The 18,061-nt window shown below is 44.2% G+C and overlaps 1 protein-coding gene across 2 annotated transcripts; it reads right to left on the reverse strand.

Moving 5' to 3' along the window:
- Window positions 1-9,266: 9,266 nt before the first annotated feature.
- LOC4343012 (uncharacterized) lies at window positions 9,267-13,677 on the reverse strand. 2 transcript variants are annotated; one of them, XM_066312786.1, is made up of 8 exons: window positions 13,408-13,677; window positions 12,897-13,262; window positions 10,960-12,562; window positions 10,723-10,825; window positions 10,171-10,645; window positions 10,048-10,098; window positions 9,868-9,975; window positions 9,267-9,792 (listed from the first exon to the last, which is right to left on the reverse strand). In XM_066312786.1, exons 5-8 carry the CDS (start codon window positions 10,198-10,200, stop codon window positions 9,316-9,318), a joined length of 666 nt encoding a protein of 221 aa, XP_066168883.1. In that variant the 5' UTR covers window positions 10,201-10,645; window positions 10,723-10,825; window positions 10,960-12,562; window positions 12,897-13,262; window positions 13,408-13,677; the 3' UTR covers window positions 9,267-9,315. The 2 variants fall into 2 exon arrangements, with proteins under 2 accessions (XP_066168883.1, XP_015644985.1); XM_015789499.3 differs by lacking the exons at window positions 12,897-13,262; window positions 13,408-13,677 and having other exon boundaries at window positions 10,048-10,101; window positions 10,960-11,101.
- Window positions 13,678-18,061: the final 4,384 nt, after the last annotated feature.

Here is an 18,061-nt window from a genome sequence, read left to right on the forward strand (position 1 = left end):
AGATTGAGTTAACAATGAGAATCTGGCCCAGGCTAAACCGAGAGATTCCTTCTCATTCTGTCGGAAAGAGAGGATGTCTAATCGAAGATTAATTACACGGGTTAATGGAAAGAAAGCAAGGCAGAATTTGCACTTTAGCTCCTCCCATTCACCGTGGAATTTAATGTACCATTCACATTATTGACAGAAATAATGTACCATTGCTTCGCTTTATCTCTATGAGAAAAAGGAAACAACTTCCACTTGAGAGTTCCATGTGTCATGCCTATGATGGATAGACATGAACACACTAGCTCAAAGTCCCGAAGATGGAAGTACGGGTTTTCACCAATACTACCAGAGAAGGTTTGCTCTCAAATCATGGCTATAAAGCCAGGACCGATTTCGTAGCCATCCGAAAGGATTGGTTTTGAAGAACAGGACGGCTCACAAAGATCAGCCCAAGGAGCAGAAAGGGTTTGAATTGTGGGTTGCTCCATCAAGGAAAGAAATAAGAGAAGAAGAAATAAAAATAAAGATACGAGGATGACCTAGACTCGAACAAATTAGCAACCGTTCCCCGGCAACGGCGCCAGAAATGCTTGTTGGTATTTCTTATGACCACAGATAAATCCGCAAGCGCACGGAATACCGCTATAGCAGTTCACCTTCGGATGACTCCAAAAGGATATCAAACTCAAAGAATGTGTGTAATCTACCTAAGACTAAGACTATCTAAGGACAACAACTATAGGTAGGCTAGCTAGGCTAGAGATGACTTTCTATGTATTTTAATTATCTACGCTAAGTTAAAGGTAATTTCCTATCTGTTGCTTCGGGCACCGACCCCTACTGGTCTGCCAGCGTAGTTCCGGCTATAGCTCTATGATGTATCCAAACGTGGAGGATTACTGGGACGGGATTCAGGGCTGTCGCCACCTGCCGCCTACCTCTGACAAATCCATGGGATACACAATAAAAAAAGCTAATCTCTAAGCTAGACATCACGTCTAAGTTATTAATTACTACTCTAGTACTTGTACATGAACTTCCTTCTTTATCCGGAGTCCTGGTACTAGAGAACTTAGTAAGAATACTAAACAATGAACCCGCAAAGAGTGAAATATATTTTACTTAGACTAAGTAATTAAATAACATAAAAATGAACACAAATGCTTACTTAACAGAAGAAGTTTCTCCGAACCCAGAGCAGAGTGTATCGACAGCTCCGGTACTCCTCCAGAATTACTCCTAGAAGGAAAACTTCTTCCGGGCACCCCTCCAGAGCTTCCCCTCACTCTCTACCTTATTCTAATGAACAAAAGATACAATAGAGCATCTTGTAGTTCAGCTCAAAGTTGTGTGTTGGAAATGAGAGTGAGCTCCTCCTTTTATAGGCTCCAAATGATGGTTACATTGATGGGAATTGTCGGAAATGCCCCGCAACCGCCAGTGGGAAGTGATCAGGAGCGTACACGTGGAAGATGACGATCAATGACCACAAAATGGGTTCGGCCGAACTCAGAAAACCCTCCTCCCAGAGGCGGCTGGGAGGTAGCTTAATGGGCCCCCAACATCATATACTATGTTTTGGCCCCTAAATGGTTTTCATTGACATATGGGCCCTCCAGTCCATGTAAACTCCTGAATGTGCGGAGGTTCATTTTGTCGCATGACGGGTCTGTTTTCTCCTTAAAATACCTGCATACACATATTTCACCAATACTAGTGGAAATGATTAATAATAATCCCTACCACTAAGTTGAATACCATATTTTAGTTCATTATATGCAGGTATTGACGGTCAGATATTATGATTTAAGGACCGTCAACACCGAGATAATCCCAACTAAATCGATGCCTCTCTAGACACAATGCAATTAAAGATAGAATTGAAATGTCGGATAGACAAGTATACCAACCAAACCAAAGCAATCCAAGAGAGCAAAACGATGTAGCCTTAAACAACGCCAATATAGCAGATCAATTGCCTGGCCAGTGGAACTTAGGGCTCACCCCTTCGATGGAGATCGAAGTGATGTAGCCGTGCGTCAGGTGACAAGTTACGCTGGTGATAAAAACCATAGAAAAGAGGGTGGCGATGCGCCGAGAGTAGTTGCATTGATTTGTGAGATAAATTACAATGACCCTGGGTGGACATATTTATACCCACGGGTAGATACAAGTTCTATATCGGGCACGACACAAGTTTCCTAAAGATAGAAGGAACAATACAAGTCCTGATCGGACACTAGACAAAACTTCCTAAAGATTGTAGCGGAAAATTATTAAATCCTGTCTAATTAATAGATAGAACTAAATTGTCATACCATAGTCTTCATGATTCCTTCTTAAACTCGGTCTTTTCTGGATAGGCTTCCATCGAGTGATCAATTTCTTTCCTTACCAAATCCACTAAAGAATCTTACAAAAAATTGGCGTTGAGCTATTTGATGTATCCAAACATGGAGGGATACAAAGGACGGACATGGCTGTCACCACCCGCTACCTACCTCACTTTCTGTGGAGCACACAACAAACGAAGGTAACAGACTAACCTAGACACCACGTCTAAGTTATTAATTACTACTCTATCATCGCGTAGAAACTTCTTTCTTTATCCAGAGTCCTAATACTAGAGCACTTGATTAAAAACTAAGTGGCGAAATTGAGGCATTATTTGTTATCCAATGAATGCACTATAGTTTGCAAGGCCGATGTTGTAAAATACATGCTATCGGCCCCAGTGTTGAAGGGGGGAGTTGGAAAATGGATTTTTGACTTGACAGAGTTTGATCTCATAGATGAATCACCTAAGGCAATTAAGGGGCAAGCTATAGCCGATTTCATTGTTGAGCATCGTAATGATTCAAACAGCCTGGTTGATATAGGGCCTTGGACATTGTTTTTTGATGGATCGGTTTGCACTCATGGTTGTGGTATCGGCTTGGTAGTCATATCGCCTAGGGGGCTAGTTTCGAGCTTGCCTATACTATTAAACCTTATGCAACTAATAATCAGGCCAAGTACGAAGCAGTTCTTAAGGGATTACAGTTGCTAAAAGAGGTTGAAGTCGATGCTGTTGAAATCATGGGCGATTCTTTGTTGGTCACTAGCCAATTGGCTGGGGAATATGAATGGAAGAGCGATACTTTGATGATCTACAATGAAAAGTGTCAAGAGTTGATGGGTAGTTTTCGGATGGTGACAATGAAGCATGTTTCCCGAGAGCAAAATGCAGAAGCTAATGATTTGGCTCAGGGGGGCATCGGGATACAAGCCGATGGTGAAAGATATTGAGATAGAAGTCTCTACAATTACGGTCGATGATTGGAGGTATCATGTATTTGATTATTTGAAGGATCCCTCTCAACCGGTTTCGAGGAAATTACAATATAAAGCTTTGAAATATGTTCTATTGGATGATGAGTTGTATTATCGGACGATTGATAGAGTATTGCTCAAATGTTGAGTGCCGATCAAGCCAAGGTTGTGATGGGGGAAGTACATGAAGGTATATGTGGTACTCACCAATCGCCTCATAAGATGAAGTGGCTGCTTCGGTGAGTTGGGTATTTTTGGCCGACAATGTTGGAAGATTGCTTCAGATATTATAAAGGCTGCCAAGGCTGTCAAAAATTTGGAGCTATTCAGAGAGCGCCAGCATCGGCAATGAATACAATAATCAAACCATGGCCATTCAGAGGTTGATGGATTGATATGATAGGCTAAATTAATCCACCCTCGAGTAAAGGACATAAGTTTATATTGGTGGCTACTGACTATTTTAGAAAATAAGTTGAGGCAGTTCCGTTGAAGAAAGTTGATTCTGGGGACGCAATCCAATTTGTTTGAGAACATATTATATATAGATTTAGTGTGCCACAGACAATTACAACCGATCAAGGATCTATCTTTGCAAAAAGCATGGGGTTTAAATTGTTCAATTCCTCACCATGCACAAGCTAATGGGTAAGCAGAAGCCTCTAACAAAAGTTTGATTAAGTTGATCAAGAGGAAGATTTCTGATTTTCCTAAGCAGTGGCATACCAGATTAGCTGAAGCATTGTGGTCTTATCGGATGGCTTGTCATAGATCAATTCAAGTCCCTACTTACAAGCTTGTTTATGGGCATGAGGTTGTTTTACCGTGGGAAAGTACCATCGGCTCGAGAAGGATTGCTATCCAAGATGAGTTAACAGCCGATGATTATCACAATCTCATGGTGGACGAGTCAAAAGAGTTGGTTCAGTCTAGGATGCGTGTTGTGGAAAAAGTAACAAAGGATAAGGAGATAATTGCTCGTCATTATAAGAAGAAAGTTGTGCCCAATTCTTTTACAGAAGGCAAGTTGGTTTGGAAGTTGATTTTGCCGATAGGAACTCACGACAATAAATTTGGCAAGTGGTCATCGAATTAGGAAGGACCTTTCTGGATCTACAAGTCTGTTTCTAAAGGAGCTTACATGTTACAAGGTCTCGAAGGAGAAGTTTACGGAAGAGCACTCAACGGAAAATACTTGAAGAAATATTTACCAAGTATTTGGGTCAATGCATGATTGGCGGGTTTGTGCCGACTCATGATAGCCGATGTGTGGAGCATCACCTCTAGATGGCCGATATGTGTGTTATCACCCTTGGAAGATTTCAGGACTATGGATCAGTTGGTTTAAGCCAATATAAGATACTGATGTTTTTACATCGCCTTTAGATGGCCGATATATGAATATATTGCCCTTAGACCAATGTAATTTTGCCAATTTTTTTCAACACTGCAAAATTAAGGGGGCATATGTACACAGATGGGACTGAGATCTTTGAAAAATTTTACGTATGGGTTTTCGAAGCTTTTTGAGTTAAGACGAATATGGAAATCATTACAATCGAATATATAAAGGAAATTCAGCAAAATGATGTCACCCAAGTCGTCCTATTACAAGAATATTCACCCAGATACGAGCCTATAAATGGCCGATACAGCTCGCTGCCTAATTTGTTCTATTTCGTCTATAACTCGCATGTCGGCTGCATCGGTACTAGGTGTCACAGCCTGAATTTTCGTTTCAGGATTTATAAATTATTTAATATATTATTAATAGAATTTATATTAAATGTTCATTAATTTACAAGTGAAGTTAATGTGGGAAATAAAATTTCCTAAATATAAATCATGGCTGAATTTAATTTTTATTAAATTCTCCATGATTAATTATACTCTCTGAAATTTTCTCGGATTTTTCGGAGCTCAATTCCTAATTTTAACAATACAAAGAACATTTCAGTAATTATTTAACTAATGAATTAATCATTAAATGGTCTGGTTTCAATATTGTTAAATACTTAGAGTGTTCAAGTATATTCAAGATTTTTCTTGGAATTATTTGAGCATTGGAAGTATTTTTAACAATTGAGAGATCATCTCATTGGTTAATATATTTGGAAAAGCAATAAAATCTTCTTCCTAGTCTTGGGCCCTATTCAGCCCATTCCCTCCTATTCTCTCCCTTCCTCTCAGCCCGCATAGAAGTCTGTTTATCCTCCCTCTCGCTACAGTGTTGTCTTCAACCCCTGGACAGAGCCGAGCCGTCCCGAGCCTGTGCAGCCGTGCCGCTCCTCCTTCCAAATCCGGCCTCCTCGTTGCTCCTCTTTCCAAATTAGTTGCGGGAATGGAATCCTCTCAATCTCCTCTACAATTTCCCTAAGAAATCCCCAAAAGTTTCTATGGAAATCCTTTCCAATTTCGCGGATCAATCTTTCCTTTTTCCGGCGAGGATCCTAAACTTTCCCGAGTTTTTCCCGTCGATGTGGGCTTGATCCCGAGCTCCCGTGCCTATATAAAGGACCCCCTCGTCGTCCTCTACCTATCCCCTCAAGTCCCGTCCTCCGCGGTCGCCGGAATCGCTCTCCCCACGCTTGTCTTCTCTCTCCACCGCCGCCACCATCTCCAGCCGAGCCGCGCCGCCCCTTTGGTCAGTGCCGCCTTGAGCCGTCGCCTCCCTCGGCTTCGCAAGGGTGAGAGCTACCTCGGCCACCGGTTTTTTTGCGCCAAATCCCACCGGAGGTTGCCCGTCGTCGTGAACCCGAGCGCCGCCGTCGTCGCCGTGTCTCCAGCCGCACTGTTCGTCGTCGTCCGTCGTCGCCTTCGGTCGCCGTCGACTCCATTGGGTTCGCAGGAGCAAGGTGAAGCCCGTCCACCCCTCAGTTGTCGTCTCCCGTCGCTGAAACGCCGTCGCCACCGTTGATCAGTACCTCGCCGCCCTTCGGAGCTCATCGCTGGCCATCTTCCGTCGCTGCCCGTCATCGTGTAAGTGTTGGTAAGAATCGCCGTCGCCTTCTCTACCTCCCGGTGCCCTCCGTTTGCATTATTGTGCCGTGGTTCGCCAGTAACCGCCGCTCCTATGTCGTTCACCGGTGTAGTTTATCCCTAAGGTCTTAATTCCATCTAATCTAATCTTGTTTGGCTCTAGCGTCGTCATCGTCTCCGTGTGTTGTCGTCGGACCGTAGCCGTCACCTCTTCCTCTCCGTTCGCTACCGTTTCCCGGTGAGGCCTCCTCTCCGATTCCTAGGGTAGATGTTTATGTAAGCCACGTGTGTGTCGTCGTCGCTGTGTCGTAGCTGCTGCACGCCGTGCGGTTGCGGTTTGCCGTCGCTCTACCGAGCCTCTTAGCCACCGCTGCTTAGTCGCTACCGCGTCGCGCCTTGCCGCGTTGCCCCGCAGCTGCTTGCCATGCCGCTGCTGCGCGTGTGCCGGCTAAGCCGCTTAGCTGCAGCTGCTTGCCGCTTTGCCGCGTTGTTGCCCTAGAGGCCTAGACTTAGCGCAGCCGCAGTCCGTCACCGCGCTGCTATCATGCATCACTACCGCTGCCGCTGTTTGCCGCTTTGCCACAGCCGCAGCCGTGCCGGTTGCGTTTTTGCTCGCAGCCCTGCTGCTCTAGCCGTGCATGGTCGCTACCGGCTGTGCCGTCACCCTAACCCTAGCTGCGTGTTTCCGCCTAGCCGCCGCCTAGCCGAGTCAAGTTGTCTTAGTGCCGCCGTGTCGCAGCTGTGTGCCGCTTAAACTTAGCCGCTGCTTTTAGTCGAGTTGTGTAGCCGTAGGTGCAACCCTAGGTTCCTACCGGCCTATCGTTTGTCGTACTAGGGCTTTACAGTGAATCGTGTCTAGCCGACCGGTTTAGCCGCAGCCGTTGTTGAGTCGTTCGCTCGTTCGTTCGAACGAGGTGTTCCCCGTGCTTCGTTCATTCGTCTGTGTTGAGTCGTCCTTTAGTTTAGAGCCGTTCAGAGCCGCCGGTTCTGTTCGCCGGTTTCGGTTGATCATTTGGGTGATCTCGTGTCACGTGGAGTTGACTCGTTGAGTCGGTATCTCGTGAGGCTCGCTTGCCAGATCAATCCAAGCCATCCGATCTTAGTCGACTCGGTCAAGATTAATCTCAGCTGTCCAAAATCAATATAAATCCTCTCCTCTTTTCAGTGGCATATTATTTCTTTTTAATATATATCATCTACCAAATATGATCCAATCTTTTTCGGAGGTTGCTTTAATCTTTTATCTCCGTTATAAATCATTTGTAAATGATTTAATTAATTTGGAATAGTCTCCGTTTAATAGGTTTAATTGGAATTAAATCTTGTAAAATTCATAACTAATTCATATGAAGTCAGAATGAGGCCGTCCAAGTCTCATAATTCATCTAAAATTATGATCTACACGTTTGTTTACTTTTATGTACTATTTATTTGGTTTTTATTAGTCTTTTTCCTCATTTTGCGTGTTAGCTTGTCGTTTCCGTCGTTTCAAAGGTTCGCGAGTGCGTCGGAAGTGTCCAAGAAGATTAATTGAAGACCGATTATTGCAAGGCAAGTCACACAGATCCTAAACACAATTCCTTTGAGCATGTTGATCCTATATTTAAATTCTCTATTTATTTCAACTGTGCATTTATTTTGGAATGTCACCGGGTGGTGTGAACCTATTCCTTTTTTATGACCACTCTGCATTGCTTACTCTATTCTTTGATACCTTGGGTGATAATTTGACTAGTTGGACTTATATATTTGTTCAGCTAGATATTAGATATAATTGCTTAGCCATGCTTAGAAACATTAGCACACAATTGGGATAACTAATGTTTCACTATTACTTAATGATGGATATTTAATGCTAGCTCACGATGGTCAATCGTGATTGTGAATTAATTAACTGCCAAATAAAACTTGATAATGGTGGGTTGTGAGCACATGGTTTTGATGGTCGTGCTCATGACAATTAAGGACCGGTTCACGAATTTCGGTTGTGAAACATTAACCGTACCAACCACAAGCCAGCATGGGCAACGACTTTACCTTTGTATAGCATGGTTCATTGCGGGGCACCAGACTGAGAAGTGGCGGAGATAAGCCCACGGGGGTCGCTGGGAAGTCCATGCCTTGTTTATAAGGGGGTGATTATGATCCAGGAATGGTGCGCTGTGGTGGATTGTGTTGTGCGAAGGGTACTGTCACAGCTCCTTTCCGAGGTACCATGGTGGTATTGAGGCGCATGGTGACATGTTGTGGGGCTGTGTCTTGTGGGTACAGTGGTATACCTCTGGCCAGAGTAAAACTATTCGAATAGCCGTGCCCGCGGTTATGGGCGGGTCTAACAATGTCTTTCGTGATTAGTCTCACACTTCTCACTATAATAAATGATGCTATAACTGGTAATAATTTGATTAGCTCCTGGTTTGGAATGGTACATTCCTGGTTTGGAGATAGATCTGTATAGCCAGGTATGGTTGTTCAGGATGGTTGGGCCTGAGCAGCATGGGTGTGCTGTTCAGTGTTGATTAAAAGTTATTGATTAATTACTCTTCTGTTTTAATACCCCTAAATGTTTGCTAAATGCTGCTTTTGCAAATGAGCCCTATATTATGCCATCATTTGGTATCCTTGTGCACTTGCATATTTGCTGTGTGGCTTGCGGAGTATTCCATGTACTCACTTTACAATAATCAATCAAACCTCAGTTGAAGACAAGTTGCGAAGGAGAAGACGTTTGGCTTATACCCCAGTTGAGCTGCCTGTGGGAGTGGAGCTGAAGCCATCGCTAGACCATTAATTCCGCTACTGTTTTCTTTTCTTTTGTAAGTATGTAACGTTATTATTATGATGGATTTGTATATTAAATTGTCAGTTTGTGTACCTCGGCTGATTCCTAGACGAAGGTTTTTTGTACAAATAAGTTCGGAAATTACTAGTGAATTTCCGGGCGTGACACTAGGAATCACCTTCAAGGACTTGCTCAATTCAGAGAGATGCTTGACGGATTTCCTCAATTTAGACGTTTGTTCTTCAATAGCCCTAGGGAAATCGGCACGCTTCAAGCTCAGCTACTAGTTCGGCCTCCCTGGTTTTTAGCCGATCTATGTTCACTTGAGTAGAGCCTAGCCCGACGATCATCTCATCAAGCTTGACTTTTTTTTCATTAATGAAGAGCCGATTAGCTTCGATTGTTGCTTCCAGTTTAGCTCTCTCGCGCATGTCTGCTATTCTTTGTTGTGCCCTTTCCAGCTTGAAACGATGTTGCTCTAGATATACAGCCAGGGAAATGATGTCGGCTTCATCTTCTGGGATCTGGTGGTGGATCTCTTCAAACCTGGCCCTGATTGACCCGCAGCCAGTAACCAAGGAATCCAAGGAACTCCCTAGCCGTTGAGCAATATCCATGAGTTTGGTCTTGAGATCATCATCAAGAGGGACCAAGGCTCCACTGGTGGTTTCCTCTTCTTCTTCATCTAGGAACTGTTTAACGTCAAAGGAAAACATATTGGCCAAGACCTGGAGAAAAGATAAATCGGGATTATTGGCAAAGAAAATATCGCAGCCGATATGAGAAGATTTAATAGTACTAACAGGCACAACAAGAGGTGGATGTTCTGGTGTTCCCAAGTGATGACTGTCCACAGCCGACGGGGTGTGCTCACTAGATGCTAGCCGACGAGGAGATGGAGATCGAGGAGGCTGAGGCAAAAAGGGGAGGAGATTAAGTTTTTGTGGCAACTAATAGGAGTAAGAACACAAGTTTAAGGTTACCAATGGAGGCGGAGTGGATTTCTTCTTCTTAGCAGCCCTTGGCTTCTTCGTCTGCTGGAAAAATGGCAATAAATTCATATGATGCACACTTAATCGGATGATAATGTGAAGAAAGATGCATACCACCACTTTTAGGGGCCGGTGTTGGAGCATCTGGCGTCTTGTTGGGACTTGGTGTACCAGCTGGAGGTGTCCCAGCTCGACCCGTAGGGCTTGCGGATAAGGCCCTGGTGTCACTCATGCCAGCAGCAGCATTATCAATGGCCTCCTCTATTTCTTCATTCTCCAGGACCTCCTCTACATCACGATCCAAAGGAGGTAGATCATCGGCAGCAAACTTTTGCTTCTTTGCTACCTTTTTCGAGGCGGCAGGAGGTTTAGCAGCCGATGGCTTGACATCCGATTGCTTAGTGCTTTTCCTTTTACAAGTTTCAACTGGAATCGGTTCATGAGTTTGCCCATATAGTAAATTAGTTGTCTTGGGGGCCATATAGCCGATCACTGAAGGAGCTAGTCCACCACCATTTGGGATAATCCCTGCAGCATAGTTAATCGGCTTCCCACTTTGGCTAGTGTAAGGCAGTGAGGAATCTGTGGTCTGCGAACAAGGAAAAGAGATCAAGTATCGATTAAACATTTGCTCAAGGTTAGAATTTTTCAAAAAGAAAAGTGTACCTGAGGCATCGAGTCCGAGAAGATTATCGTGAAGAACATTGAGGCTGATAGATGGAATAAATGCTTCTTCCACTCAGCCCACCATCGATCGAAGAGTGTGCTCCTGTCACGCCCGAAAATTCACTAGTAATTTCTAAACTTATTTGTGCATAAAATCCTCGTATAGGAATCAGCTGACGTGCACAAACTGATAATTTAATATACAAATCCATCGTAATAATAACATTACATACTTACAAAAGAAAAGAAAACAGCAGCGGATTAACGGTCTAGCGATGGCTTTAGCTCCACTCCCACAGGCAGCTCAACTGGGGTATAAGCCAAACGTCTTCTCCTTCGCAACTTCCTCAATTGAGGTTTGATTGATTATTGCAAGGTGAGTACATGGAATACTCCGCATGCCACACAGCAAATATGCAAGTGCACAAGGATACCAAAGGATGGCATAATATAGGGCTTATTTGCAAAAGCAGCATTTAGCAAATATTTGAGAATAGTAAAACAGTAGAGTAATTAATCATCAATATTAATCAACACTGTACAGCACACCCATGCTGCACAGGCCCAACCATCCTTAACAACCATACCCGGCTGTACAGATCTAACTCCAAACCAGGAATGTACCATTCCAAACCAGGATCTAAGCAAATTATTACCAGTTATAGCATCAGTGTGAGACTAATCACGAAAACATTGTTAGACCCGCCCATAACTACGGGCAAGGCTATTCGAATAGTTTTACTCTGGCCAGAGATGTATCAATGTATCACTGTACCCACAAGACAGCCCCACAACACGTTGCCAATGTATCACTGTACCCACAAGACAGCCCCACAACACGTTGCCATGCGCCTCAATACCACCACGATACCTCGGAAAGGAGCTGTGACAGTACCCCTCGCATAACACAATCCACCACAACGCACCGTTCCTGGATCATAATCACCCCCTCAATTACCAGAGGCATGGACTCCCCAGCGACCCCCACGGACTTCTCGCCACTTCACAGTCTGGCGCCCCATAATGAATTATACTATACAAAAGGAAATGCCGTTACCCATGCTAGCTTGTGGTTGGCATGGTTAATGTTTCACAACAGTAGCTCGCGAACCGATCCTTAATTGTCATGAGCACGACCATCAAAACTATACGCTCACAACCCACCATTATCAAGTTTTAATTATCAATTGATTATCATAACACGATTTATCATCGTGAGCTACCTTTAAATATCCAGCTTTAGGTAATAGTGAAGCTTTAGGCTGTGTTCGCATGTTCAGCTTGGGAACATAGTGCCTCCGCACGGAAAATGGAGCGATCCATTAGCGTATGATTAATTAAGTATTAGCTATTTTTTTTCAAAAATGGATTAATTTGATTTTTTTAAGCAACTTTCGTATAGAAACTTTTTGCAAAAAACACATTGTTTAGTAGTTTGAAAAACGTGCGCTCGGAAAACGGAAAACGATGGAGAGGGGCTGGGAACATGGGGTTGCAAACACAGCCACACTAATGTTTCTAAGCATATCTAAGTAACTATACTAATATATCTAATTGAACCATTATATGAGGCCAACTAGTCAAATTGTATCCCAAGGTATCAAGGAATAAGGTAATCAATGCAAATTGGCCGTAGCAAAGGTATAAGTTCACACCACCGGTGACATTCGAAAATAAATACACAGTTGAAATAAATAGAGAATTTAAATATAGGATCAACATGCTCAAAGGAGTTGTGTTTGGGATCTATGTGACTTGCCTTGCAATAATCGGTCTTCAATTAATCTTCTTGAACACTTCCGACGCACTCACGAATCTTCGCAACAACGGAAACGATGAGCTAATACACAAAACGAGGAAAAAGACTAAGAAACTCCAAATAAACAGTACATATAAACTAAATAAACATGTAGATCATGATTTTAGATGAATTTAGAGACTTAAACAGCCTTATTCTGACTTCATATGATTTAGTTATGAATTTTACAAGATTAATCTGATTTTAGCCTTATATACAGAAAAGGATTTACGATTTATCTTAGAAAAGGAAAACGGGCGCTGACGTCAGCGATGATGTCATCACGGACAGGGGCTTCCAACGATCGCCGGCGATCTAGGGCTCGGCGGCGCAAATCGAGGATACCGGAAGAAAGAGCACGACGACGGGAGCTCACCGAGGGGCGGCACGACGACGAACGACAACGGAAGACGGCCGGCGGCGAGGTAGAGGCGGCGATGAGATCGGGACGGCGGCGACGGCGGCTTTCCGACAACGAGCGGCGGCAACGGAGGGGTGGCCGGGGTGCAGCTCCTCCTTTCGAACCCAACGGAGGTGGCGACGAAGCTGGGCGACGACGGGAGGAGCAGCGGGGCTTCGCCGAAGATCAAAACGCGACGGCGAACTCGGCCTTAACGGCGACGAAGGGCTTCCCGGGGTCTTCGGCTTCGGGCAGATGGTGGCCGGTCTTCCACTCTTCGCTTTGGTCCCATTGGAGGCGACGGCGCTGACCGGAGATGTCGGAGTCGACGGCTACGACCGACTGGAGCGGCGGCCGGCGGCGGAGCGAGGAGACGAGCGCGGGCAGGCGGCTAAGGTTAGGGAAAAGCTCTGGAAAAAGATAGAAACGGAAGAGGAGGTATTGATACTGCTATTTATAGGCAAAGGTGGAGGAAATAGGCTCGGACCCGTGAGGATTTGGCGGCGGATTGGTTAAGGTTCGCCGGGAAAATAGGAGATGAACTCCGCTTCGAATCCAAGCGATATACGATGGGATTTGCTCCGATTCTTGAGGGGAAAGAAAGAGGAGGATAAGGGAAGAAATCCCTTCAACCAATTTGGGAAACGAGTCACGGGATGCAACGGATTCTACAGAGGAAGCGGGGGCGTCGAGTTGCATGGGCAGTGGGCACAGGAGCTCGGGTTCTGTCCAGAGATAGAAGGAGTACTGTAGCGATAGGAAGGTGAAACAGACTTTTGTCTGGGCTAAAAGAAAAGAGGCGAGGGACAAGAAATAGACTTCTTCGGGAAAGAAGGAGACAGTAAGCAGGCAAAGAGGAAGAATGGGCTGAAGACTGGCCCGAAAAGGAAAAGGGAATTTTATTTACTTTTCCATTTAAATTAATCATGGAAATGATCTTTGAATTGTTAAAAATAATTACAATGCTCAAATAATTTCAAGAAAAATCCTGAAAATAATTTGTCGTGACACAAGGTCACGGACAAGATTGGGGATAGACAGGAAAACACCCTTTTCCTGCCTATCCTGAGAAATGAGCCCGAATACCAAATGATCACACCCTGAGTGACAAGATTTTTAGTATTCCAAGATGTCCTGTCTGCTACAGGCTTTTTGTCTGCTCTATATAGTACACAGCTTTACATGTGAGATTACAATTGTGCTCTTTGTTGGGCCCACATGAAATTACAATCGTGCCCCTGCATATCAACAGACCCTAAGGGCATTTTGGTACATTATGGGGGTCATTATAGTCTTTTGGTGCCAGCTAGATGGAGTGGTTGAGTGGTCCCTGGGAATATTCTCTTGGCATCTTTATTGTCCAAGTCGCCTTCTTCATGGCCAAGAGTCTTTTCCACCAACATGGATCTTCTCCTCGACTAAGGGTCTTTTCCACCACTACGGGTCTTTTCCATGGCAAATAGTCTTTTCCATCTCGACCACCATTTCCGACTTATCCGGTAGCTGATGTCACAGCCTGATTTCCGTTTCAGGATTTATAAATTATTTAATAAATTATTATTAGAATTTATATTAAATGTTCATTAATTTACAAGTGAAGTTAAATGTGGGAAATAAAATTTCCTAAATATAAAGCATGGCTGGATTTAATTTTTATTAAATTCTCCATGATTAATTATACCCTCTGAAATTTTCTCGGATTTTTCAGAGCTCAATTCCTAAATGATACAAAGAACAGTTCAGTAATTAGTTAATCAATTAATGATCTAATTATAATTATGTTAAGTGCTTTTCTTGTTTAAAAATCCTTAAATTATAAATTGTTGTTTAAAAGGAATTATTAGAAATGATCTTAAAAGCCTAAAAGAGAAGATCTAATTTTAATTTGTTAAATCTCAATATAAAAGTGGGCTAGATAAAATTTTGTTAAATACTTCTCTTGCTTCTATAGTTCCTAGATTTTTCTGGAATTTATTTGAGCCAAGGAAGTATTTTTAATCAATGGAATATCATTTCATGAATAATTTAAATAGAAAAAGGTTTTAAAATCTCCCTTTTGGCTTTGGGCCGAAAGTCGGCCCAAGTCTCTCTCTCCCTTCCCCCGGCCTGCGCGTGCTCGGCCCGTTCGGCCCAGTCCGCCGCGCCCTCCCTCCTCTCTCTCAGCCGCTGACAGGTGGGACCCACCTGTCAGGTCGTCTTCCTCCTCCAGCCACCAACCGCCGACTGTAGCCGCAAGCCGCCGCCGATCTCCTTCCAAATCCGGCCGCCTCCTTCCTTCTCCGGCCAAATCAATTGAGGGGAAATAATCTCCTCGATCTCCTCTTCCTTTTCTCTTTAGGAAACCGAGCTAATTCGTTTGGAAATCGTCGGATTCAATGCCGATTTGGTTAGCATCTCTTTCCAAACCCTAAAACCTTCCATCTCGCTGCCGGTCGCCGTGGGCCTCCGTCGCCGCCTCCTAGCCCCTATAAAAGGATCCCTGAGACCTCCTCAATCCACCGTCACCTTCGCCTTAGCCCGCCAACGCTTGTAGCGCCGCCTCCGCGTTAGCTCGTGTGTCGCCGTCGTCGCCGTGAGTCCGGCCGTGCCGCGCCGCTGCTCTAGTCGCCGCCGTCACTCGGGAAGGCCGTCGCCAGGTTCGCAAGGTCGCCGCCGTCCTTGTCCCGTCCTCCGTTTCCGCCGCAGATCATCGGAGCGCCGCCGACTCCGTCGCCCCGAAGCTCTCCACCGCTGCCGTTGGTCCAGCCACGCCGCGCCGTTGGTCCAGCCACCACCTTCGGTCGTCGTCGCCACCGTCGGGATCGCGAGGAGGAGCAGCACCTCGTCCACCCCTCCGTTTCCGCCGAAGATCGCTGGAACACCACCGTCGTCGTTGACCCAATCATCGCCGCCGCTTCGACCTCGCCGCCGTCGTCATCCGTCGTCGTTTGCCGTCATCCAAGAGCTCGGTGAGTTCGCCGCGTCGCCCTCTACCCGTTGGTGCCCTCCGTTTGCGTCGCCGCGCCATCGATTGCCGGCGAGCACGAGGTGCCGAGCCGCCACCGGCGATGACGTCATCGTCGACGTCAGCCGTAGACCCGTGGTGGATTAGATCGATCTTGGCCGTCCATTTTGTTTAGATTAGATCTCGGCCGTTGGTTTCGTAGACCGCCTCTATGCACCCGGTCTACCGTGGACCATCTTTGATGACGCAATAAATCCCTTTTGCTTTTCAAAAATAATTCATTATTGCGTCATAATTCAATTAAAATCTATATAAATGCTTTAATCCGGTTTAATCTTTAAAAATTCATAACTAATTCATTGTAACTCAGTTTAATGTGGTTCAAGTTGCAAAAGTTGTATAAAATAAAGATCTACATATTAAAATTATCCATAAATTGAATTAAATTTATTTAATTTTTTTAAATGGGCTTTAATTAGATTAAATCTTGTAAAATTCATAATTAATTCATATGAAGTCAGAGTGAGGCCGTTCAAGTCTCCTAATTCATCTAAAATTATTATCTACATGTTTGTTTACTTCTTATGTATTGTTTATTTGGTTTTTATTAGTCTTTTTCCTCGTTTTGCGTGTTAGCTTGTCGTTTCCGTCGTTTCGAAGGTTCTCGAGTGCGCCGGAAGTGTTCAAGAAGACTAATTGAAGACCCGTTATTGCAAGGCAAGTCACACAGATCCCAAACACAATTCCTTTGACCATGTTGATCGTATATTTAAATTCTTTATTTATTTCAACTGTGCATTTATTTTCGAATGTCACCGGGTGGTGTGAACTTATTCCTTTGTATGGCCAATTTGCATTGATTACACTGTTCCTTGATACATTGGGTTATTATAATTTGACTAGTTGAGCTTTATATATTGGTTCAGCTAGATGTTAGATATAATTGCTTAGCCATGCTTAGAAACATTAGCACATAATTGGGATAACTAATGTTTCACTATTACTTAATGGTAGAGATTTAATGATAGCTCACGATGGTTAATCGTGATTGGTGAATTAATTAATGTGCCAACTAAAACTTGATAATGGTGGGTTGTGAGCACATGGTTTTGATGGTAGTGCTCATGACAATTAAGGACCGGTTCACGAGTTTCGGTTGTGAAACATTAACCGTGTCAACCACAAGCCAGAATGGGCAACGGCTGGACACTTTGCATAGCAAGGCTCATCGTGGAGTGCCAGACTGAGAAGTGGCAGAGATAAGCCCACGGGGGTCGCTGGGGAGTCCATGCCTCTGGTTTTTGAGGGGGTGACTACGATCTAGGAACGGTGCACTGCTTTGAGTTGACATATGCGAGGGGTCTTGTCACAACTACACAAATGGTGACATGTTTAGCATGGGCACATGATGATATGGTGACATATTGTGGAGTTGTGTCTTGTGGGTACAGTGGTACACCTCTGGCCAGAGTAAAACTATTCGAATAGCCGTGCCCGCGGTTATGGGCGGGTCGAACAATGTCTTTCGTGATTAGTCCTACACTACTCATTAATAATAATGTGGTAATTGATGGTAATTAATTTAGCTCCTGGTTTGGAATGGTACATTCCTGGTTTGGAGATAGATCTGTGCAGCCGGGTATGGTTGTTCAGGATGGTTGGGCCTGTGCAGCATGGGTGTGCTGTTCAGTGTTGATTAATATTGATGATTAATTACTCTACTGTTTTACAATTCTTAAATATTTTCTAAATGCTGCTTTTGCAAATGAACCCTATATTATGCCATCCTTTGGTATTCTTGTGCACTTGCATATTTGCTGTGTGGCTTGCTGAGTATGTCATATGCTCACCTTGCAATAATCAATCAAACCTCAGTTGAAGACAAGTTGCGAAGGAGAAGACGTTTGGCTTATACCTCAGTTGAGCTGCCTGTGGGAGTGGAGCCGGAGCTTCGCTAGACTGTAATTCCGCTGCTATTTTTCTTTTCTTTTGTAAGTATTTACGTTATTATTATGATGAATCTGTATATTAATTGTCAGTTTGTGTACCTCGGCTGATTCCTGGACGAGGATTTAATGCACAAATAAGTTCGGAAATTGCTAGTTAATTTCTGGGCGTGACAGCTGACCTGTTATTAACTCAGGAAATACGCAAAACGGATAATGAGACTTAGTGACAAGGACTCACTCGAACGGTA

The sequence above is a fragment of the Oryza sativa genome, chromosome 7 (genome assembly GCF_034140825.1).
Source record: "Oryza sativa Japonica Group chromosome 7, ASM3414082v1".
NCBI lineage: Eukaryota > Viridiplantae > Streptophyta > Magnoliopsida > Poales > Poaceae > Oryza > Oryza sativa.